The 24,515-nt window shown below is 43.9% G+C and overlaps 1 protein-coding gene across 8 annotated transcripts in view; it reads right to left on the reverse strand.

Moving 5' to 3' along the window:
* Positions 1-24,515, reverse strand: part of RYR3 (ryanodine receptor 3) — a 547,151-nt gene that overhangs the window by 75,152 nt on the left and 447,484 nt on the right. For all 8 annotated transcript variants that reach the window (XM_043471377.1, XM_043471383.1, XM_043471384.1 and 5 more), the window contains exons 54-65: positions 23,798-23,944; positions 23,551-23,613; positions 22,305-22,380; positions 22,066-22,189; positions 19,504-19,619; positions 18,914-18,981; positions 17,817-17,938; positions 14,429-14,478; positions 13,992-14,052; positions 11,456-11,694; positions 9,988-10,069; positions 1,066-1,196 (exon numbers count right to left, since the gene is read on the reverse strand). In XM_043471377.1, the coding sequence (XP_043327312.1) occupies positions 1,066-1,196; positions 9,988-10,069; positions 11,456-11,694; positions 13,992-14,052; positions 14,429-14,478; positions 17,817-17,938; positions 18,914-18,981; positions 19,504-19,619; positions 22,066-22,189; positions 22,305-22,380; positions 23,551-23,613; positions 23,798-23,944 (1,279 nt within the window). The remainder of the gene's footprint in view (positions 1-1,065; positions 1,197-9,987; positions 10,070-11,455; positions 11,695-13,991; positions 14,053-14,428; positions 14,479-17,816; positions 17,939-18,913; positions 18,982-19,503; positions 19,620-22,065; positions 22,190-22,304; positions 22,381-23,550; positions 23,614-23,797; positions 23,945-24,515) is intronic.

The raw sequence follows: 24,515 nt of genomic DNA on the forward strand, positions 1-24,515 counted from the left end.
AAGAGTCGGACATGACTGAGCAACTGAACTGAACTGAACTTATGTACACATGTGTCCACAATTAAGTTTTTTTTTCCTCCCATCAATCTATCTTTTTCAGAGGGGAGGTCTCAGCCAAAAACAATGAAGGGTAAAGGGAAAATTATTTTTCCTTCCCTACACAGTGCTAAGGGCTTCCCTGGTGGCTCAGTGGTAAAGGGTCCTCTGCCAACGCAGGAGAGGTGGGTTCGATCCGTAGGCTGGGAAGATCCCCTGGAGAAGGAAATGGCAACCTACTCCAGTATTCTTGCCTGGGAAATCCCATGGACAGAGGAGCCTGGTGGGCTGCAGTCCATGGAGTCACAAACGAGTTGGACACGACTCAGTGATTAAATTACACAACAACAACACAGTGCTAAAGCAGCCACAGGCAACATGTAAATGAATGGGTATGACCATGTTCTAATGAAACACCATTTATAAAAATCAGCAGTAGACCAGATTTGGACCATAGCCTAGCACTGTTCTAGAACTCCGCGGGTCAACACTCCTGTCAAATTCCATTTTGTGTAGAATTTCAATTCCTTCTTGTGTTTTTCTATCCATCCTTCATGACGATGAAGAATCATCCTTCCAAGGTCATCATCCTTGGAAGCACAGCCTCGCTGTGGACTTGAGGAGTACACCACGCTTATCAGTGCAGCTCTGCGTGACCCCCTTGTTCCCACTCTCTGGAGAGGAACAAAGAAGGACAGTCACCATCCCCAGGTGCAGAAAGAGAATGGAGATCAGGGCAGACAGGAGAACCTGAGCTCTTAGGATGCAAGGGATGTTGAAATCAACTGCACTGTCTCCTCTTTTCACAGAAGAGGAAACCAAAGTCTAAAGATAACCAAGGACTTGCTCGTGCCCACTTTTCCAGCAAGATGGAGACCTGTCACACGGGGCCAGTTCTGACCTCCTGGCCCCTCTCAGACCACGTGAACCGACAGGGCTGGGGGCTGCTGTCCTTGCCTTTCTGGCTTTCTCTCTCCCCCTGCATTCCTCTAAGCACATCAATGATGACCTCTGATGGATGGTACTTACTAGACCTCTCCCTGGGGGTTTTGGTGTTGAAGACGGAGAGCGGGTTGTAGCGGTTAAGGGTGGGCTCCAGGAATGCCACTGGTATGGCGGCTGCCAGTGAGGCCAGGCATTCTCCAAGGGCAGGACGTTGCCTGGAAACAAAGAAGTCCATTTAGAAGTGGTGCCACCTCCATGCTGGCCCCATGCCTTGGTGGACCAGGCCTACTTCCCAGGATGTCTTGGGCCACTTCCCCACAGATGGCTCCACTGGACATCCTGGGCCTTGAGCTCAGCTGGATTGCATGTTCCTCCCCTCCCTCACTTTTTCTGGATACTAACCAATGGTTTACAATGGTCTCATTCCCTGTTACCTAGCTTTTAAATAACTAAGGTGATATATACTATGTAGCTTTGTTCTCTCCCAGCATCTCTGAGAGCAAGTTTGGCTGGCATCCAAATTGAATCAGATCCTCCCAGTTCTTAAAATGTTTTAAAATCTTTCATGGAATTTCTTTGTCTATTCCCTGCTATGAGTGGAGCCTGTGTCAACCAACGGGAACCATAGATAATGGGCCCAAAACACCAGTAAGACACAAAATTGAAGTTCTGCCTTGCAAGAGAAATGACATGCCCTAAACCAAATCATGTGATGCAGACAAAAGAGCTCCAACACCTATTACTTCCCTTTCTTCCACAAACACTTGAGTAATCACCATGCACTAAACTTTGGTTTTTAAGTCTTTCTGTGAAAGACGCAATCAATCAAAACCAAAACGCTTGAGATTTCTAGTTCTCCGGCTAAGAGGACTTACGCTTACCTGCAGGATAACCAAGGCTGCAAGAGTAAGTGACGGACCACAAGCCACCAGCTGCTCAAAGCAGAGCTAGTATTGAAAGAGTGCTTCCCCTCTCAGACCTGGGCTTAGCCCTGGATTTGTACTTTCTAACCCAGCAGGTTCTTTCTTCTACTGAGATGAAATACAGTCGTAGCACTGGCTCAAAGGGCCCCATAAGGGGCCTGACATCTGTTCCTTCCTGATGAATGGGAGACCAGAGCCATCTATTTTCCACCCAGCAATATCTTTTCCCTGCCACCCTCTGGCATTCGATCACAGACAGACCACACACACCTGCCTTGTGAGTTACATACGTGATGCCAGTTTTCAAATACGAGGAAAAATTTCTTCAAATAAACCAATAATGTGAGTCCTTTGTTAGACCATGATACAAAGGTAACTAGTAGAAAAGGTAGACGATAGGTCAATAATTAAGAGACAAAAGGGATTACAGGGTTCAACCCATCTTATTAGCCTTCCTCTGTGACTGATGAGCTTAAACTCATCAGTATGAATGTGGATACTGTGCATGAAGCCTACCAGGAGAAGCCCTGGGGGCAGAGGATGTCAGGCTGCACATTGGGGGATATTACAGAGCCATTATGGAGAAAACTGTCAGCTAGAGGGGGCATGCTTGGAGCCAAGAGCAAACGTGTACCCCACTATTGCAGTTCTGCAGAGACAGGAAGGCATTCAGTTCTCACGGTTCCCTGCAGTTCCCACCAAAATCCATGCCCAACAACATGTACACTCTGCTATATTTAAAATGGACAATCAACAAGGACAGGGAACTCTGCTCAATGAGGCATACCAGGCTGTTATGTGGCAGCCTGGATGGGAGGGGAGTTTGGGGAAGGAATACAATATATATCTGAGTCCCTTTGCTGTCCACCTGAAACCATCACAACATTGTTAATCTGCTATACTCCAATATAAAATAAAAAGTTAAAAGAAAAGTGCTATGAAAAGGAAAAAGAAACCCATACCCAGCATCCCATTAAGTGTCCTTCACTATGACAACAGCCAATAATTCCAGTAGTACCAAGACACCAGACTGTCAAGGCTGTAGAGTCTCTGGATAGGATAACAAGCATTTACTAGGGGACAGGGCAGGGAGGTAGCTAGGGGAGCCACTGTTGTCTGAGAAGTAAGCCAGGTAGTAAAGACTCCGCCTGCAATGAAGGAGACCTGGGTTCGATCCCTGTGTTGGGAAGATCCCCTGGAGAAGGGAATGGCTACCCACTCCAGTATTCTTCCCTGGAGAATTCCATGGACAGATGAGCCTGGCAGGCTGCAATGTGACAAAATAGCATGTCTTTATGGTCTCATTATAAAGATTAGAATCAACTTGCAACTTCATTATGCATAGAGAAAGGATACACATTTGAGTTGGGTTAGAAATGTGATCTTAACTGGTCCTGAAAAAAATGACTTGACAAGACTATCTAGGGTAGAGTCAGAATGTGTTGGGGGCTAGCCTGGGGGTCCACAGAACTGTTCTGCTTGAGGTGCCAGAGGAGTCTGCTGGACCAGAAAGAGGGAGGAGGGAGAGGGTGGGTGAGTTGAAAGAAAGCTGTGTACCCCTTGGAACTTCCATACACTCCTTAGGCAAGTTATCAAACCTGAGACAAATGTGATCTTTTAATTACTTTAAAAGACAACTAATACATGTGATCTTATCCCTTCTTTTCTATCTTCTTCTTGGGCTCAGCTTTTAGGGGATTAGCTGACAACTTATTTGGCCTGAAGTATTTGAGCTTTCAAATCACTTTCAAATCAGCCTCCAGCAAGCAAGAATGCCCTCAGCCAGATAAGCACTTGTTAGCTAGCAACACAGCCTTGTCCTTCTGTGAAAGATCTGACTGTTAAATCGTCCCATCCAGGTCTGCTCTGGAAGGTCTATTTGGGAGCTGCATCAGGGGTGGAAGGGGCTTCCCTGCTGGCCCAGCAGGTAAAGAATCCACCTGCAGGGCAAGAGACGTGGGTTCGATCCCTGAGTTGGGATCGCCTGGAGTAGGAAATGGCAACCCATTCCAATAATCTTGCCTGGGAAATCCCATGGACAGGGGCGCCCGGCAGCATCACAGAGTCAGACACGACTGAGCACATGGCACATGAGTGGTGGAGGAAGGCAGGGGGCGGGGCTGGGGAGGCCGCAGAGACCAAGGGTCTCTCCAGGGAGCTCTGCAAAGCTGCTTCACTTCTGCACAGGCCCCGGCCAGTCCTGTTCCCCATCTCTCCTCAACACCTCTTCTCTTCCCACTCCTTCACTTCTTTCTAAGCTCATGGTGGTGGTGGAAAGGCCAACTCTCAGGACAGCTGATTGGGAGTGAGGGCCTGTGCCCATGGAACATGGAGAGTCACATGTCTTCATATGACAAGGGGTGATATCAAACCTGAGAGCAAATTTATAGGTGGGGCAGGGAAAGGAATCTAGGATACAGCTGGTCCTGGGTTGTCTTGGTACAAAATTGACCCACTCAGTTCAGTCACTCAGTCATGTCCAACTCTTTGCAACCCCATGGACTGCAGCATGCCAGGTTTCCCTGTCCATCACCAACTCCCGGAGCTTGCTCAAAGTCATGTCCATTGAGTCAGTGATACCATCCAACCATCTCATCCTCTGTCATCCCCTTCTCCTCCTACCTTCAATCTTTCTCAGCATCAGGGTCTTTTCAAATGAGTCAGCTCTTCATATCAGGTGGCCAAAGTATTGGAACTTCGGCTTCAGCATCAGTCCTTCCAATGAACATTCAGGAGTCATTTCCTCTAGGAGTAACTGGTTTGATCTCCTTGCAGCCCAAGGAACTTTTTACTTTAATTGATCCATATTACTTCTCTTCTCTTTCACTCACCAAAATTAAAGTTATGATCTCCCAAAAGTGGATTTCTAGAGTTAGTCTGATGAAAGGCAATCCTTGGGGGCAATGGACAGTTCTCTGGTGTTAATGCTGACTCCATGACTTGAGGGAGAGGGACAAGCATGATATTTAGTTACTGACAAACTGAGTCTCTGCCAGCTCACCACAGGCATTTTCTAGTCTGGAGCACAAAACGATGCTAACAAGCTGGAGGGAGAAATAACAGTGCTGGCCTCACTGAGAAAAGTTCTTTCTGTAAAAGCCCAGAAGGCTGCCAATTAATGGCTGTGAAATACCAGAGGGATGACCTTCGCCTCCAGGTCCAAGACCAACGGAGCTAGACAAAACTTGCTGCTAAAATACTGGTGATTATTAGCGCCCCCCAGGGGGCATTGTGGGTGTGGACTAAGCAGAACAAGGGCTACAGAAACAGCTCCATAGCAACCAAAGGGCATGCTGGAAGAGTTGATCACTAGAGAAATGCACTCTGCCTGCAAGCTCCCTCAGTTATTACTGTCAAGAACAGTATTTTTCATATAACAGTACTTGGTCAATGTTGACAGACTGAAGAGACTTCAATTTTTTTTTTTTCCATTAAATTGAAGTATGGCTCAGATGGTAAAGAATCCGCCTGCAAAGCGGGAGACCTGGGTTCGATCCCTGGGTTGGGAAGATTCCCTGGAGAAGGGAATGGCCACCCACTCCAGCATTCTGGCCTGGAGAATTCCATGGACAGAGCCTGGCAGGCTACAGTCCATGGGGTCGCAAACAGCTGGGCACAACTGAGCGACTTTCACTTTCACAGTTGATTTACAATGCAAAGTGATCTCTTGTGTGTGTGTGTATTCTTTTCCATTATAAGTTATTACAAGATACTGAATATATTAATAGCTCCCTGTGCTAACAGTAGGTCCTTGTTTACCTAAGTTATACATAGTCGTATGTATCTTTTAATCCCAAATTCCTAATTTATCCCTCCCTCTCCTCATTTCCTTTCAGTTCAATTTGTATTTCAGTTTTTGTTAATTCCTAAGTCAGTCTGTCAACTTTTTTTCCACGGATTGGGACCTGCTTCTCAACAGTCTATCATCAGGGACATAGGCTAAGACAAAGTCATCCTAGTAATAATAACTACACCTGCACATATCTGGTGCTTTGCAATTTTGAAAGTTCCTTTGTGTAAATTCCAGAGGATGCAAAAGAGAGTAAACAACAGGTAGCAGAGGGGCAGAAAGTGGAGACGCGGGAAGGTTCTAGACAGAAACACCAGTGATCTCAAAACAGCAAAATTGCAAAGCACCAGATATGTGATCTCAGCAGTCTGGGGAGAGCAACATTTGATCAGGAAAGAACTGGTTAAAGGGGACAGAGCAGGAAGGCAGATATAAATATCTCTAAAGTGTGAAGGCAAAGACAAAGTTTTAATTTGAAATAAAATGGAGATTCAATGCTTAATGTAGTCAATTACCAAACTTAGTCTTCTTGATCCATCCCCATCAAATGCTCTATCAATTAATCGAAGTAGGGACTTGCCTGGTGGTCCAGTGGTTAAGAATCCACCTGCCAAAGCAGGAGACGCAGGTTCGATCCTCGGTCCAGGAACTAAGATACCACATGCCTCGGGGCAACGAAGCCCATGAGCCACAACTACTGAGCCTGCACTCTAGAGCCCTTCTTCAACGAGAGAAGCCACTTCAATGAGAAGTCCACATATTGCAACTAGAGAGTAGTCCCCCACTCGCTGCAGCTAGAGAAAGCCTGCATGCAGCAATGAAGACCCAGTGCAACCAAATGAGTAAATAGTAATAAAATCAATCAAAGTATATTCAGGTTAAAGAATGTTAAGCATTCTCCATGTTTAAACACACATGGTAAAAGCCTTTATCCTACTCTGAAACTGTATCTGAAAATTTACCTGTCAGTGACTGTCTCAGTCTAGCTCAATTAGAAAACATTCCCCCCAAAAGGTCTCTAATCTGTTTCAATGACTTTCTTCCTCCTCACAGTCAACCCTATCATGGAGGTGTCTGGAATCTTTTCTATTTACAATGCATTCACGCTATAGTTGGAAACCAAATATTGAGTGGTTCCTTTGCCACCTTATAGACATTTGCTACCCAAGAAACTTCAGTAAAACATGGCAGAGAAATGGTAGGTTTCACTATATTTTCTCCCCTCTAAAACCCACAACGCTGGGGGAAAATTGAGAAATTTAGACCTATGCTGAAATTAGAAAATGTGTGACAACTTCACACTGCAAAATACAGACCAAATCAAAAAAGTTTCAGAAAAGAACAATTAGCTAAAAGTTACTACAGAGAAAATGAGGGAGGAAGGTTAAGGGAAAAGTCAATAGATACAAATAACTTCCCTCCTTGAACAACAGCTAAGACCAAAAAACTCGGCAACAATATAATAAAATGGAAGATTCATTAAAGTAAGGCCCAATTCTGGAACCTGAGGGGGTGTATTAAGTGCTGAGAAGAAGTGCAGGGGTTGATATGGAAAAGACAACCCTGAGACAAAGTACAGGGAAATGAAAGAGCTTCAAGACCAAAGAAAGAACCCAGTGAGCAGCAGCGAAGTCATGTGTGCAGGGAACAAATCACCGGGTCACACACACCGTCAGACCACAGCGAAGCGAAGTCTGTACACTCCTGAGGGAGGAAAATTACGACCCAAGGATTTTATACCATGGAAACTGTTCACATGCAAAGTCGACGGATGATACGACAAAATATGCAAACACTCAACAGTAAGTGCTCTTATAGAAACAACAACATAAGAGGAGTCTGGCCACCTAAGAGGTAAATCCAAATAAAAGTTTTAGAATGGGCAAATCACAATTTAGAAGCACTGGCCACACACGGAATCATTTAAATATAAACCAAGGTAAACAGCTCAAGGAATATTAGTCCTAAAATAGTCCAGGGTAAAATGTATGTTATAAAGAACTACACAGCAAAAAAAGAAAGGTAGAAAGGATAGGAAATGCCAGAAATGCAAATATACTAAACTTGGTAATCTTTTTAAAAGTAGAGAATAATTATTTTAATTAGCGATAAATTAAAAATATATGAGTTGTATGTTAAGGAAATTCAGATTTTAGCTTCATCCAACAAAACAAAGTTATAAAGCAATATGATGATCCTAAAACGTGTAAAAATGTGTACATGTAGAAAACATTTAGAATGGTATATACCAAACTGTTACTAGGTGGGGTGATCTGGGGTGAAGAAAGCAGCAGACTTTTAACTTTACATAGGTCTGTACTGTTTTTTTGTTTTTGTTTTTTTTTTAAATAAGTATGTCTTACTTTCACAATACAATAGAAAATAAATAAAAGTCACCAATGGTGGCAGCATCACAACTTGGAAGATTTTAAATCTTTATATCCTACTTGCTTCATTAACTAACAGACTGACAATAGGGGCAGACTTGATCCAGGTGCTTCTTCAAGGCTGGCTTTCTACCTGTGTGGAATATACAACACAGGCACCGATATTCCCAGTGCAATGAGTATATGAATAGAGTATAAAAAGTCACATGAAGAATGGTCTCTTTTCTGGTCTGACATTTCAGAGTTGACCTTTCTTCGACTTTTTTTTTTTTAAACAAAAGAGAGTAATGCATAAGCTTTTCAAAAAATTGTACCAAAAAACACATATACATATAGACACATGTATATACATACAAGGATCTTCCCAGGTGGTACTAGTGGTAAGGAACCTGCCTGCCAGTGCAGGAGACATAAGAGATGCAAGTTCAATCCCTGCGTTGGGAATATCCCCCAGAGGAGGGCATGGCAATCCACTCCAGTATTCTTGCCTGGAGAATCCTATGGACAGAGGAGCCTGGTAGGTTACAGTCCATGGGGTAGCAAAGAGTTGGACACTACTGAAGTAAGCTAGCATGCACGTATATACATATAAACCAAGAGAATAAGAAAAGATGTTGAGAAAATATTTACAAATGCTTAACGAAAGTAAAGATATCTTCCCTAAGTGAAATTCTTTATTATTAAAAATTTTAATTCTCTTGTTGATTTGGTATAAAATATGTTTATAACTTTTGTCTGCCCAGTTCCTATTAAAGGACAAAACTATTTATCTATATTTCATGTAAAACAATAAGGAAAGCTATGTAACTCTAAGGAATTAAACTCATAATCAAAATAAATTAGCTGTTAGTTCTTCAATTAATTTCTTGAACTCTAGAAGCTATTTAACAGCTGTAATTATGAAGACATAGACATTTCTTCAACATGCTTTGGTTATTAGCACATGATTTCAAGTCATCAGATCCTGAGTTCTTAAAGGAGCCGGTCTTTTTTTGCTTTATTGAGAAACTGCAATTAGAATTTATGTAAGTTTAGATATGAAACAAGGATTTATCGTTGGTTTGTTTGATAAAGGATCATAAATTGAGGAGGTCTACAGACCATGGATATCAACAAGATGTTTAGATTAAGTAATTTTAAGTACAGATCAAATTCTTTCCAGTTTCCTTATTTGAAAAGGCAAAAAAGGAAAAAAAAAAAATCTTCCGAGGCTAAGTCTACATCTAGAGTTTGGCTAACACTGTGTTTATCCTTCTGATCTTCTCCATGGACTTAAATGGAATCACACAACACATGACATTTGATTCTGAAAAGCAAGGGGTGGCCGAAGGCCTCCATTGCTCCAGGCAGATTAGAGAGCAGAGTGGGAACCCAAACACCTCGGAAAATCAGCCTGTTCAGATTCAAGACCACTGAGTAGCGTTTCTGTTCCCAAAGTGTGGACTTGTTTAAAATTATAGTTAATCTGACAGCCAAGAATGGTAGAAGTCCAGGGCTGTATCACATAGAAACTCATTAAACACTAAAGCAACCGTCTCACGTCCCTTGAGCTTCTCAGCAAGCTTTAACCACAGGAACTCTGGAAGTGCTCTGAAAGCTGTGATCATAAAGAAAAAGATGTTTCTTTGACATTTTTTGGCCACCAGCACATGATTTAGTTTGGCTATATTGCTCCTCCAGCCATGTACATTCTCCAGCTATCTTCACGGAAGTCATACATCTTAGAAGCCTCATTAACACTTCTAAATACTGCCATAAACATTTCATACCCAAGGCTCAAAATCACTAAGCCATTTCAGTGAGCATTTTGCTTCTGCTGGGTTGGAAAGATGCTACTGTTAAGTGTTTAAAGACTTCAGTAACACCTTCAGCCCGAATGTGTTGGCCTCTTTTGTTCACTCATTACCTTTCAACATAGATGTTCTTTCCTGTCCCGAGGGAGTAGAGACTGCACAGTATATGGTAGCATGAAATCTGCACATCACCCACTGAAAAGAACAAACAAGAACTGTCATTCTCGTGCATCAACCCCAGAGGTCCACCTCTCGCACACAGCAAAGGTCTGCAAACAGAAAACACGATGGCTTCACCCAAAAACCAAAGATCTCACTTTCTTTCTTTTTAACAAAGAGAGCCCCTCTCTTTTCAAATGCCAGTTGCTGAGCTGGGAGAGATAACACCAAAAGGAAAACGCCCTCCATTGTGCCATCCCAGGTCTTTTGTGGAACCCCAGATACAGATCACAGAGTTTCTCAGGGAAAGGAATCATTTGACCAGTGAGTCCTTCCATTTTTTTTCCCTCCAATAGAGGGAGACTGCAGTCAAATTTTATCCAGAGCACTATTTCCATTTTTTTTTTTTTTTGACTATTTCCTTTTTTTGAAAGGAAGAATGTAAGGAATCTGAAGCTTGAGTGAGCTTTTTGTTACTTTTCCAGGGGAGACGTGTACAAAGTCCCTACTTCTTCCAAGACAGAGCAAAATACCTCATGTCCACTTGTCCCAGCTTCTCTGATAGATGTTTTTCAAAAGGTAATTCACCTGTATTATGATTTTGCCATGTTTCTTAAGGGAAGGGCATCTTTCGCTTAGTCACTCAGAATTTAATGGGCAGGCTACGTGCCTCTATTAATGTATGGAACTCACAATAAGGCTGGAACTAATTGAACACAAAGAACTAGTTTACTTTCTTATTTTTCAACAAGAAAGTGTGTTGTTTCCATGACACAGAATAATAAGTTTGGATGTTCCCCTACTTCTCCCCCTAACCCCATGGAAATAACTGGTTTTCACTACTGAAGGCTATGGAAGACACAGCCTTAGCTATTGGCCATTGGTTAAACTAATTCAATCACGTGCCACCATTTACAGTGTGAAATTGAAGCTTGGTGGCAGAATAAGAGGACTGAACGTGGTACTAAACGCAAAGTAAAACCAATCAATTACGGTCTTTCTTCTGGAGGCTCAGATACTGGGATGTTAGCAGCTTTCCTTTGCTCCCGATATACAGTGAATAAATTAAAGCTTCTTAATAGGAAAACTGGTGTCTGGGAGCAAACCTGTATCTCTCGACAGATTTCACAGATAACCTTTTCAAATTAAGAGAGAACACAATGGCTGAGAGTGAAACCAGCGGGTGGAAGACTCTGGCCCCGAGTAGCAGTGGGAAAAGGTGAAATATTTATAAACTGAAATTTGGGGATTTCTTCCCCTCCAAGAATCTGCTCTTTTTTTTTTTTTAATTAAGAAGGAAAAAGTGTGGAAAGGTTGTCTCTACTCTGCCCTGAAGGTCAGCCTGAGGGACTAGACCACACACTTCTTAAGGATCTGCAGCTGGGTACACATGAATCCATGCAAGATGGCAGGACAACTCACAGAGTAAGTCCACCCCAAACTGATGCTGAGCCACATGCTCAAAGATGGATGTCAAGATCGGGAGCAGAGCCACCGTGGTGTAGTTAATATTTTGAGAGACGCCTTTGATCTGCGTTCTGGAATGGGTAAACTTGCCGAGCTTCAGGTTTTCCAAAGTCTTCTCTAAGTCTTCCGCTGCATTTTCAAAGAACGCCCGTAACCCGGCTTTCACCAGCTCTGAGCCTGACTTCATGACCGTCCTGTAAGCAAACAATGTTCAAAATCAGAAGCATAACCTGAACCTTTGGCCAACTGCCTTCTTGAGGCTGGGGACTTTCAGGGCAACCCAGGCATCTGACACCCCTATCGCTGCGGTAATTATTAGCATCCAAAAAGAAACTGGGATCACAGAATCCTGAAGCATGGGCCAGCAACTGGAAGGCATGCTTGATTTGAGGGCATGACTGCTCAACTCTTGGGATGCCCACGTGGCACGGTGGTAAAGAGTCCACCTGCCAATGCAGGCGATGCAAGAAATGCAATCCCAGTGTTGGGAAGATCCTCTGGAGGAGGAAATGGCAACCCACTCCAATATTCTTGCCTGGAAAATCCTGTGGACAGAGGAGCCTGGCGGGCTACAGTCCACAGGGTCACAAAGAGTTGGAAATGACTGAGTACATACACGTATACTGGTAGTACTGCTCTGGGACGCTGTCTACACTTTACATTTACACACTGCTCAATTCTTAGGGAATGGACAGGACGACTTAGAGAGAAACTGATATTGGTCACCTGTTATCTATATAATATTGCAGCTGGCTACATTCTTCTGGAAATACCTAATTAAAAGGACAGAGAGGGAACTTTTCTTCAGCTCCCCATGGGCTCAGCAACCTTTATAACGACTAGTTAGAAATACTAGCTCTCCTGTGGCGCAGGACCTCTTAGAGAAAGAGGACCAAGAATTAAGTCAACTGAAGCTTAGGTTTCTATCACTTTGCAGGGATGTCCCAGCTTGGAGAAGGGGAGGGAAGAAGAGTCAGCCCCATTTAAAACGGTTTACTCAGACCACTGAAGTAACCATGTGGGAATGGAGATTAGCTATAGGTATCTGGGACTTTCCCTTAAAACTATCTTATAAAACTCAGAACTGGAACAAAGTCTATCAGTTATCTTTTATTTTCTGTATTTCTACATCTTATTCACAAGATTATGACAGGCTTGCTACAAGGCCAGATGCTTTTCATCTACAGTATTTTCACGATAATCATCCAGCCAATAAGAAACATAAAAACAAGGAGATAAAGTCAGTGAGGCTTGCTCGTAACCTGTAAGTATTTATAAACCATCTCCCTCAGATTTTCTCAGGAATGACTATGAAACACACTGACTTGTGTTCTGTTTAGTTTTGCAGGAAGAAAACCTGCTCTTGAGGCATTTTGCAAGTTTGGGGAATAAAGACTCCTCATCCCAACTGCACCCCTGGAATGCTTTGGTCTGATCCTGCAAATTTTGTTCTGTATTAGTACTTTTGGGCCTCCCGGGTGGTGCACTGGTAAGGAACCCGTCTGCCAATGTTGGAGATGCAAGAGACACGGGTTCGGTTGGGAAGATTCCCTGAAGTAGGAATTGGCAACCCACTCTACTATTCTTGCCTGAGAAATCCCGTGGGCAGAGAAGCCTGGCGGGCTATAGTTCATGGGGTCACGAAGAGTTGGATACAACTGAACACACACAACAGTTTTAAGAGGTTTACTACCTCGACAACATGTTTTTCTCAGAAACCTGAAAATCCCCTTCAACTGCCCTTAACTTTTTTTTTTAACCATTTTTAGTTTATAGAGGTTTTCATCATCTGGCTACTCTTTTAGTTTGTTGCCTCTCTTCTGCCTTGGGTTTTGGGAAGCATGTTCTCCTGACTTTGCGAAGAGCCCTGCTTAATGAGTCTGTTAAAGAAAGCTCCCTCCAGTTCTTTGCACTGCCTCTCTTTTAATCTCATCAAATACTTTATACTACCATAATATATGTACACACACACACACATATATCTGATATTATATACATAGGTGTTATCCATACCATCTTATAAAAAAACTCAAACTTTTTGGCCAAACCCAATATGTGAAAGGAAGGAAGACTTCCTTTCTTGTTCAGCCATCTTTCCTACCAGACCCTCAGGCCACCCTCAGGCCGGAATCTATCTTTGTCTTTGATCTTTTGGTAATCACGTCCCCTCCTTGGCCATTTTGAACTCAGAGTGCTATGAGTCCCTCTCCCAGGATCCTTACGGCCTCACCACCCATCAGATAGCTTTTTCTTTTTCTGTGGAGAATTAGGTACAAATGCTCAGCTTTCAGCATTCAGTATCTGCCACGACAGGGGCCCTCCATCATGAGCTGAGGAACAGTGTGCTGACATCGGGGTGATTTCCATCTTTTCCCTGTCTTCCCTTCCCTCCCCGGCTCCTGCAGAGTGGTGGCACGTTCCTCTTCCGTACGATAATAAGTGGAGAGAAAGAGTCAGAGGGGGCGTCCGGGAAAATGCCGGGCACACTTACCTCGTGTCAAGTGTCTGAGCTAAGATGTGAAGACAGCTCACCATTGTCACAGAATCACTCCCTAAAATCAAAAATATCACCTGTGACTCCCCAGGCCATTCAGCCTGTCATTTAAACCCAATCCTCTCAATATGCACAAACCACAGCCCAGCATAATTAACCACCAACACGCAAAGTGCCAGGGCTCTGTTTGGGGCCAAAGCATTTATCTCCGGCCTGACACATGGCTTTGTGATGGATGTTGGAGGCAAAGCTTAAAACATTCATTGGCGTGGAAAATCTAAGCTGTTTGGGGGTACAGAGGTCATTTATCACGCTTCAGCCCAATTTTCTATGGCAAATTTAGGTGACACCTTAGTCCTAAGGCTCAGGTTGTCTGCGGGACATGAGTTCAGGGTAGTCACGGGATGTGCAGCCTCTAACAACACTTCTCTTACCAAAGAGAGAAATCCTGTGTCGAACCAGAGCGGCGAGTTTGCAGAACAGGCTGAAGCAGAAAAAAATGGAAGTGGGAAAGGGACAGAGATCCAAGGCAGACCCATTTAAACCTCATCCCCCAGCCCCCCATATGGCAAAACAGAGTGCACAGAATGCCCCCCCGCCCAGGAAGGCGGATGGTGTTCCCCTCAAAGGGTCCTCTGGACCACACTAGGAAAACACGTGGTTCCCCCTGTCTCACTGGGGACTCATGAAAGGTACCCTGCGGGCATCTACAGTGTTACAGAAAACAATCCTTCTGCAACAGCTACAATATTTCGCAATGAGCCAGCTGTTGCAAACCATCTCTTGTTATAGAGTACTAATAACATTAATTTGGATAAAATCCATGGATAAACGAGGATTCTGGAAGGATTTTTCCATTGTTGCAATGGATTGCAAGCCATTTTTATCGTCTTCACTGGGTGAGGGGTATGAGGCCTTAGTTGGGAGGTGGGCAAGATGGCGGGATTGGAATAAAGTTAAAGATTCAGGTATGGGCAATACTGTATTGCATCAGAAACATTTCAAGGAATGGCTTCTCTCTGTCATCTCCATTAGCCTACAGGCTTCACTGCTGTCTGATCCACGTCTTTGAAGCTAGGAAATCCCACCTGCCATGCTTTTGTGTTTTTTTGACCCTATTCCATGCTCTTACCCATATTTTCTACTATGGAACCTGTTGGAGTCCAGTTGTGTCTTATGCTTTTACTTTTTACAGTGCCTAATAGAGGGCCTTGTGCAGTCAGCAAAGAGCCCACAGGTGCATTCGGAACACTCGGATGCCCCCCCCTCTAGGGCACAATGGCTATCATTTGACCTGTGTTGCTGGAGGAGACTGCTGAGAATGCTGACATTATTTGACATTGGCACAGCTAGACAAGAACTTAGCAACCCTTTCAGAGAGCAGTCCTTCCTGGAGGAACAGGAAGAGGGAACGTAGAATAAAATCACTCAGCACAGGCTGTGGGATTCTCAGATGAGATCCAGTTGAAGTCCTTCCCATGGTTTTAGAACTCATGTTCTAACACAGGGCAGAAGTCTTTATGGGAAGGTCAAAGGAAGAAGAAATCCATCTAAGTGTTGGTGGGGATGAAAACTTATTCACTTCTAAACGGTTCTCAGTGAATGCCCTGAGCCTTTCTGGGCTGTCTACTGGAAACCAGAGCCAAAGTCTCTCCTGGTTAGTCATTTGTTTTTGCAGTGGAAATAAGTTGGAAACCCTGGCCTCGAGCTTAGGAGAGCTCAGAATAAGTTAACAGAAACTTGGCAGGCAGCAAGTGTGAAATTAAATATGGACTGGGGCCTTTTCTCTCTTCCCAGGGTATTCTTTTTTTTTTTTTTTCTTTTTTCTGAGTTCTGTATCTGATGAAAACTCATGGAGTTGGCGGGGATCCCGGAGGAATGTGAGTCCTGTGTGTCTGCCAGGACTAGCTGGCTGTCATGATGAAGCCACCTCTCTCCTCTGTGCTTTAGATTTCTCATCTGTAGGCAGAGACTCATCACATGGCCCTCTTAGTCTGCAGAATTAGGGGCTGATAAACTCAGTTATTTCTGGCAAAATGCTTCCAAGTGGATCCACTCTGTACAAACAACTTTTAGAGCTAAAGCAGATCCTTGGGTTGTTTGATTCTGATACAAATGTGGCTCCCCTTGCTGTCAGAAGTGCTCTCAGGCACGCCGAGGCCAGGGCCTGAAATTTCCAAAGACCCTTTTTTTTTGGTCACCTGTGGGGCCCACCATTTAAGCAGAAGCACTGTTCTTTGCCCAGAGTTATGAGGTACAGCATCCCCAGGCACCTCACTCTCATCTCAGAGTTAGAAGCTGATAAAGAGATCCCCGGGGAGAGACTCTGGAGAGCACTGACATGACATGTGGCATCAGATGCAGAAGAGGTGGGGCCCGGGTGAAGGCTGCAGACCAGAGGGGTCTGCAAGCGGGAGCGTGTTCAGTGCCGACACGACCACGGCTGTGGGAGGGCGGCAGGCCTGCTGACGGATCTGAAAGCTATTTGCAAGGCTGATCAGCTCCAGGTTGTATTCCAGCCATGACAAATGGTGCCTGGCTGAACAAATGTTACATTTCCATGAATTAATAATCTAAGAAAAATAGATGAAGAGAACAGACACACCTGCCCTCTGTTGGCTTATCTGAATATCTCACTTGGCACCTCATTTTCCTTCTTACAAAATACACTAGTGCGTTGTGGAAATATCTAGGAAATCTTAGGTCGGTAACTGGTTGTAAGTGCATCTCATTTTGACAGCATGGGCTTCTCCCTGTTTAACAAATATCAGTAAATGAAGTAATTCCAGTACAGAGAAAATGGCCCTCGATCTGGATAAAGAGGGGTGGGTTTTCATTCTTGCTCTCACTTATTATCTGGGGTCACTGTAAGCACTGGAAGGAGTCTGCTCAAACCTCAGTTTCCTCGTCTGCAAAATGGAGACAATACCTGGGTGGTTCTTAGAAATTAAAGCACTGTGGTGTTTCACAGTGATACTTCCACAGGTGGGCAATTATTTGTGCATATGAAAAATTGAGCTCACTGCTGAGACAATCCTCCCAAGATAGTCAATGGCTAGGTCCTTATAAAATATAAAGTACACTCTTCACCATCAATGGATGCTAGGGAAAGGGTGAATAGACTACTTTCATTGCAGTCCTTAACTCTCTGCTCTTTAGAAATCTAACCCATCCTCTTGTCACTCATAAATCAAATACAGAGAGAACCTGAGGCATAGTGGGATCCACCCCATAGCCTGACCATGAAGCACCCTGCTTTGTTCTCAGCTCTGCTGAGACACCCCCATGTCACACCTAGTGGAACGAGAAGGCAAGCTGACACTTTTGATTAAAATTTGTTTCCTGTTAGGAATTTAAATTGAATTATGCCACCCTAGATTTCAAATCTCAGATCATCCATACCAGGACTTGTAAAATATGATTCTTTAAAAGCAATTTAATCTTTAAAAACCTGATAAGATTGGGATTGAAAACAGTGTTAATCTGTTTCTTCTCAATGTTGTGTGTTTGCTTTTCCCAAGCTTCAGAATTACCTTCGCCTTTTTCTAAATATATTTCAGGACGGAAGTTGACCTGAGTATATAAATCTACCCCCTAATCCTACTGATACCCACAAACAGTACACTTCTCTTGGTTGCCAAAATAATACACGGGTAAGTGTGAATAAAGGCACTTTCAGAGAAAAGGTGTTAACGAAACCTCTGAGCTGCCAATTGTCAGGCCACAGTTCATTTCTTCAAAAGATTCACCATTTAAGTTCCAGGAACCTGGGGTTTCATGGAAATCACATCAGCAGCATGACCTTCTCTCCTGCAGACTCACCTGGCCACCATTTCTTTCTCCTTATGGGAGGCATACCCACTGCTGCTGAGGGGCTTCAGAGGTGAGGACAGGAAGTAGAGGCGATGATTGGTGAAGTACTGGTCAACCAGTGGCAGAAGAACCTGAAAGATCCACCGGAGGTGAACTGAAAGATCCACTAGAGACAAACTTCTAGGAAGCTGGCAAAAGTCCTTCCTCTGGTTCCTCTGAAAAAGTTCCTTCTCAGTGAGCAAAAAACCTCTGAACACTGGTCCTGGAATTTCCAGGAAACACTATCCTGTGGATCTCAGTTTCCAACACATTTTCTTTTCCTATTCCTGTAACCAGAGGCCTTGGGTACATGTAAAGGGACACAGCAAGATACTAAGCACCCAAAAAAGTGCACACGGGGCCCTGAGCCAACACTTTCAGGCGTGTCCTGTACTTAGTCTGCACTCAGATGTGGCTTCTTGGGCATGGCATTCAACAGCATACTTGAGGAAAGGGCTAGCACCACTAGCCTGGAGCATCCTGGCTCTGCTTCTCAGAGCGTGGCGACCTCAAGTCCTCACTTGTATTTAGTCCTCTGCCTAGGGCTATGTGGCTGAGACAGTTCACTGGCCTCCATGTTCACTCTCCTATTCTTTCTCTTAGCTGTAGAAACCCCTGTAATTTAGCTGGGAATGGGGTCACCCAGCTAGAAAATGCATTACCTGCCTCTCTTGCAGCTAGCTGAGGCTAAAATGATTATGTTCGAGCCTCTGGGATAGAACTTCAATAAAACAGCAGCTTTCCTTCCCCTCTCCTTTCCCTCTGTCTCACAGAAGTGGTACAGTTGTGTCTGTTTGGACCAAACTGTCAGGGATCACATTCTAGGAGATGGAAGAACATCATGAGAGGAAGAACCTGAGTCCCTGGGTGATGGCATGGAGCAAAGCAGGCTGCCCACCACCTCGGACCACGGACCTGCCTCAGGACTGTCCCACAACAAGCACTTCTGTATGATCAAAGCCATTACTGGAGTTTTGAGTATCTTTGTTGAACCTGCGTAACTTGTACCCTAATTTGTGTGGCTGCCAAGGAGAAAGTAACCTAGTTAAATGCACAGGGTCACTTACTTTGGCAAAGAATTTGATCTCCTGGTCATGGGGAGACTTTTCACTCTTCCCGCTGCTGACAATGGCTTCTATGAAGACCAAAGTGACACAAAGTTGGCCAGAGCAAAGGAAACAAAACAGTCACAGCATTTGAGAGACAGAGCAGCTTCTCATCATGAAAAGGCCATTTGATTTTTACAAAATACCTAATATTTTACAAAGTACTTGGCAATTGTGAGAGCTGGTTATTCTTTGTGTCGATTCTCTAGAGTATCACCACCCATTTCACCATCTCAGTGATGACAGCTTGAGTCATAACCTCAGAGCCACGAAGCAAAAAGATGGAGCACTTAGAATAGGATGAGTTATATTAAAAATGACAAATGAGTCAATCAAATCCAGAAGGAAAACCAAAGACAAAGCTGGTTTTTTAAAAAGTGGGGTGTGTGTGTGGGAATATCTCAGTCACTGTGTCCTTCCCCAAACCATATGCCTAAAAGAATCATGAACAACTATGGCATGAAAACATCCTTCCTTGAAAAATGAATATCGAATTCTTGCTGCTATTAGGAAAAGCACACGTTTTTGTGATATTTCACAATGATACTTACCCAAATGGGCAATAAACTCTTGAGCCGAATCAACATATTTCAGAACCTTCTTCAAAAACTTATAGGCAAACCTCTTTTCCATGGAGGAGGCATCCAGCTCCATATCCTTCACACCTCTAGGTTGGAAATGGGTAAACCCCAGGGGGGAACAGAGATAACTATGTGACTTCAATGCACCAGCAATTTTCCCTGTGTCAACTCTGTTTTCCAAATGTTAATGGTTTTTCTGGCTTAGTGATCTGACTCAACATCTGACTCATTTCCCCTTGAACTTGGAACCTGCCTCCCTGAGCATGCAACATCTGAGCTATGATAATTTCTGAAAAGACTTTTCAGAAAGATCTGCATCATTCATTCAACAAATGAGGAAATGGGACTAAAGCAGAGATGCAAACAAGAATTCCCTGTGTTCATGGAACTTACATGCCAGCTATGAACAGACAGGAACACTGCATAAAACAAAACATAAAGTGTATGCAGAGCTAGAAGTTAATAAGCTTTGTGAATACAAGAAAAACTAAAGTTAAAGGATGAAGGGTCCAAGAGTGCCTGAAGTGGGGGGTGAGCAGACTGTTGTTAAATCAGTGCTGGGCTTATTGGAAGGATGACATAGGAAGGTGAAGACATACAGACATCAGGAGAGAAAGCTTTCGCATCAGGAGTGAGGGTGCAAAGGTCCTGAGGTGGGAGCAAGCATGCTGAGTGAAGCCACTGTGGATGGAATGAAAGTGAGTAGTTCAGAGGGGTGTGGGGTGGACAATGGGCTCAATCATTAGGATGCCATGGGCTGTCCTTAGCCTTTTGCTTTGAGATGGGAAGCTACTGAAAGTTTTGAATAGAGGAATGACATGATATGATCTACATTGTAACTGGAGTACTCTAGTTGCTAGGTTTAAAGTTGACTGTTGAGGCCAAAGGTTGAAATAGGGAGTGTGGGAATGATCCCTTTCAGCAATGATAGTGACAGCATGAAGGTGAGAAGTGGCCAGATTCTGGGTATCTTATAGGCAGAACCATCAGGATTTCCTAAAGAACTGGATGCTAATTGAAGGAAAAAGAGAATAGACAAGGTTTTTGGCTTGAGCACCCGGAAGAAGGGCTGTCATCAGGTGATGAGGAAGCTGAGGATGGGGTAGATTTGAGGCGTGGGCAGCAGGAACTAAGGGGTTCTTGGTGATATGATGTCGCCTCCTCATTGGTATATTCAAGTGCCCATCACAGGTTCTGGCACAGGGTAAGCAGCTAAGGGGATATGTTTGCTGAATTCAGTAATCTTTTCCTTTTCCTCCCTGTTTCCTAGATTTCCTTCTTATCATAAAGAGGAATTTTTCATTTCTGTGAGCGAGTTATTTATTGGCAAACCACAGTCTGCATGCATTGCAGCATTAAGAACAGGATTAAAATGATGATGGGAGTTTTTCTCAAAGGCTCCCCCAGGGACTATCCCCTGCTGCCTGACCTTTCCCACTCAACAATACGGCAAATACATTTTGTTATTTTTTCATATGAGCTACAATAGAAATATTTGTCTAGAATTTTATTTGGGTTTCTGTCATTCAGTGGCAAAAATTCTGTAGGAAACCAAAAGAAGAAACAGCAGCCGGCTTGGCAGACATTTCAGGAGAAATGGCTTATCAGGATGGGACACTTGCTTATTTTTCATTCTACAAAGGGCTTAGCAAGCACAGCCCACTGCTGATACCTGACCAGCAGGAAAACAGATTCTAACTTTAAGACTTAAGCAGCCCAGACCATCCTCATCTAAAACCTTCATCTAGATGATTCTGATCAACATAAGCTTGAGATAAAGTCTTCAGAAATCATGGTTCATCCAGTCTCCCCAGGAGCCGAGTCTTTTTTTGAGGGTTGTTGATGTCACTTGTGGTCTCTACTGCTCTTATGGAATTTTATTAAATACCATAGAAAACATTAAAATACAAGTGTGAAGAGAACTGGTGATTCTGTGAGAACTAGGTTGCATGTTTTACAAAGACTTGTAATTATAAGTTTTCAAACACAGAGTTTTTGAACTAGATGTAAGAAAACTGTAAAACACAGAGAGAAAATTGGAAGAAAAAAAAAAAACCCCACCCTAGAATGCTGCACTTACAGTGTTTTGTATGTGCCTTAATTTTCACCGCTCTTTAGGGAAGTCCAAGTTTCAGATGTTTGAGGATGCATTATGGAAGTGCTTTATGATTCCAATCAATAAAACAACAAACTAAAATAAGGTCTGGGGCCTACAGTTCAAGCTTTGTGAATGAATGCATATTTGTGTGTTTTAAGTTAAAATTAAATGTTTAAGGTATATATGTATAATTTGTCATGATTCTTTGCTAGATTCTTTGCATGATTCTTTGATTTTTTTTAGAAATTGACATTGACCAGTCTTATTTATGACAGAAGAGAGGGCTTCACGCTCCAAAACATTTACCTACTTCAAAAGACCCACCTGCTGTCCTTACTCTGATCTGCTATGCAGGCAGGTGATTACATATCTAGAGCAGGAGAGACCACACCAGCCTGTCCCGTCCCACTAACATCACCTGGAAGACGACTTACCTGGAAACCACAATGCCATTTACTTGGAGGAACTTAAACAGGTCCTGGGCTTTCTCTCGGTCTCTGAACTTTTCCTTGGCAGTCAAGGTATCATAGGGTACCAAAAGAGGGTGACTGCCACCACCTGGGTTTAATAAAGTGAGAGATGACAAAATATTTGGCTCTTTCTTTGCACTTTTGGGAAAACACACCTGCCCCCCAGCTCACCTTCTGTGGGGGACGCTGTGAACCTAGCTCACCTTTGCTCTCCAGCTCCAACTTCTTCTTCTTGGCCCAGATATTGTGATAGTTCTCAGCTACCACCTCCACCATCCCCTGGATCCCACCAGGGAGACGACGGTCAGAGAGAAAGCAAGCAAGAAAAATGGGTTCAGATCTGCCAGACTATTTCAGGCAGCCTTGGAAACAGAGCACCACCAAATGCTAACTGCACATTGCTGAGTGTCTCCTGTCATTAATTAGTCTGTGCTTATGCACCTCATTAGTTTTCTATCTTCCCATACACACAGAAAACAATTTCTAATTCGGTCCTTTCCTGGTAACTTATTATCTTGGCAGTTTGATGCATTTCTGAGAGAACACAAATTTCCACTGCAAACTACATGCTGGCATTTCATTTGTCACAGGAGTTGAGTGTCTTACTCCTGACCTGAGAAAGGGAGCTGTAAGTGGGAGGTCAAGCAAAAATCTAGAATCCCCAAAAGCCTTTAGCTTAGCAAACTAAAAAATGGCCACATGTTGGAGAAAACTGGGGCAAAAATGAGATTTCTCAAATAGAACTCATCTTTAAAAGGTTCATTAAGATAGTGACCTGGAATGAAGGGTGAACTTTGGAAAGAAACTTTCTCTAGGGTACAAAGGGTTGGTCTGATGAATGCTCTGAGCAGTAGCTGCCTCAGTCACAGTCACCACTGTGTATACAAGTGGGGAATGGGAGGAGGCCACTTAGGGCTTTTATTCTCATCCTCTTGGTTTTAAGTCCTGAAACCTTGCAGTGATGACTCATCTGCACCACCACAGGCAACTTGAGTGAATCCACCAAGGAATATACAGTTGTCCTCAAGGTTGGGGAAACCCACTGTGACCAGGCCAGCACCCCCACCCAGGGGCGGCTCATAGGTTTTCTCCTAGTTGTTATTAGTTTTGTTACTAGTTATCTCTCCTGGCTGTTACAAGTTCTGTTTTGGGTTTTGATACAGGAACTTGCTGCTTGTTCTTCCTCTTAGTGAGTTATGACCTGTTTCAATGTCCCAAGAAGAAGCACGAAGCCTCACCTCCTCTGACTACTGGTCAATTCTGCTGAGACTGTCTTGGATGAGTGGCCTCTGCTCCGTGTAGCCCTCCCTAATTTTGATATTTCAGCGGTGACATTTCAGGCATTCTCTCCCTTCTGTTTTTTTCTTTAACTCTTTGGAGTTTGACATGCCCTGTACTTCAGGGGTTTTAGAAGTAAGTTATGCTGGTTCTGAAGGCATCAAGACTGACCTGGAGCTCTCTGGAGAGCACAACATTGGAGAGATCCAGAGGGGCAGGACTGTAGCTGTTGCCCTAGGGAAATAAAGGCAGAATCATTCCTATTAGCATCCCCAACGTCAGCAGCCAAAGGTATGTCCCAAAAAATTCCCAGGGCTCATGTATGGTGAGCCTTATCTCTGCTACCTGGGGAGAGCGTTCTCAGATTCTCCATGGGTTCTACCGGCCCAGCATTGGCCTTTGGGCCTGACGGTCATACCTGGCTGGCCTGGGACACGCTTCGAAGCTTCTCATTTTCCCGCTGTTGAACCAGAGCTTCTCCCTCTTTGGTCCTCTCTACAGTCCAGCCCACAGCCAGCATGGTTTTCAGGGACTCTCTGGCAGGCCAGCGATAAATTTCCTTCTCCTGGAAGAACATTGGAGCAGAAGAGCCGTGTACGGCACAGGCCCCAGCACTCTGGCTGGCCTGTCTCCTGGAAGAGAAGTTGGAGCCCACAGCGGAGGGGGCTAACTGGCTCAAGCTTCCTCTCACTGGGTCAAAATACCCTCTGCAGCATCCCATCTGAACCACGTCATCAGCCTTTTGGAGGTTTTTAATTAAAAGACGCTACAGTCTCCGGCTTTTAGGGGGAATGTGCCAGACATTACCCACAGTTTGCTGATAAAGAGAAGCAAGAAGAGGACAACGAACTCTTCCTTTCCCCCCTGCTCACCCGACTCCCTCCAGCACCGCCACCTCTGTCTCCTCCAGGCGCGCTTACTGCGCAAGCGTCACCCGCCTGGGTCCCGCCCCTTCCTCTCAAGAGTGACTTCCGTTCTCTGGTAGGTGTTTAAGATGGCGCATGTCAAAATGCGTCTGCACAAAGCTCTCCTCTGAGCTTGGGAAATAGATTTCCTTAGATTTACAATTCTCTTTTGAGCCATATACAATTTTATAGCCAGTGAATATGCATATAAAGATATACATATCATCCTTT

The sequence above is a fragment of the Cervus canadensis genome, chromosome 6 (genome assembly GCF_019320065.1).
Source record: "Cervus canadensis isolate Bull #8, Minnesota chromosome 6, ASM1932006v1, whole genome shotgun sequence".
Taxonomy (NCBI): domain Eukaryota; kingdom Metazoa; phylum Chordata; class Mammalia; order Artiodactyla; family Cervidae; genus Cervus; species Cervus canadensis.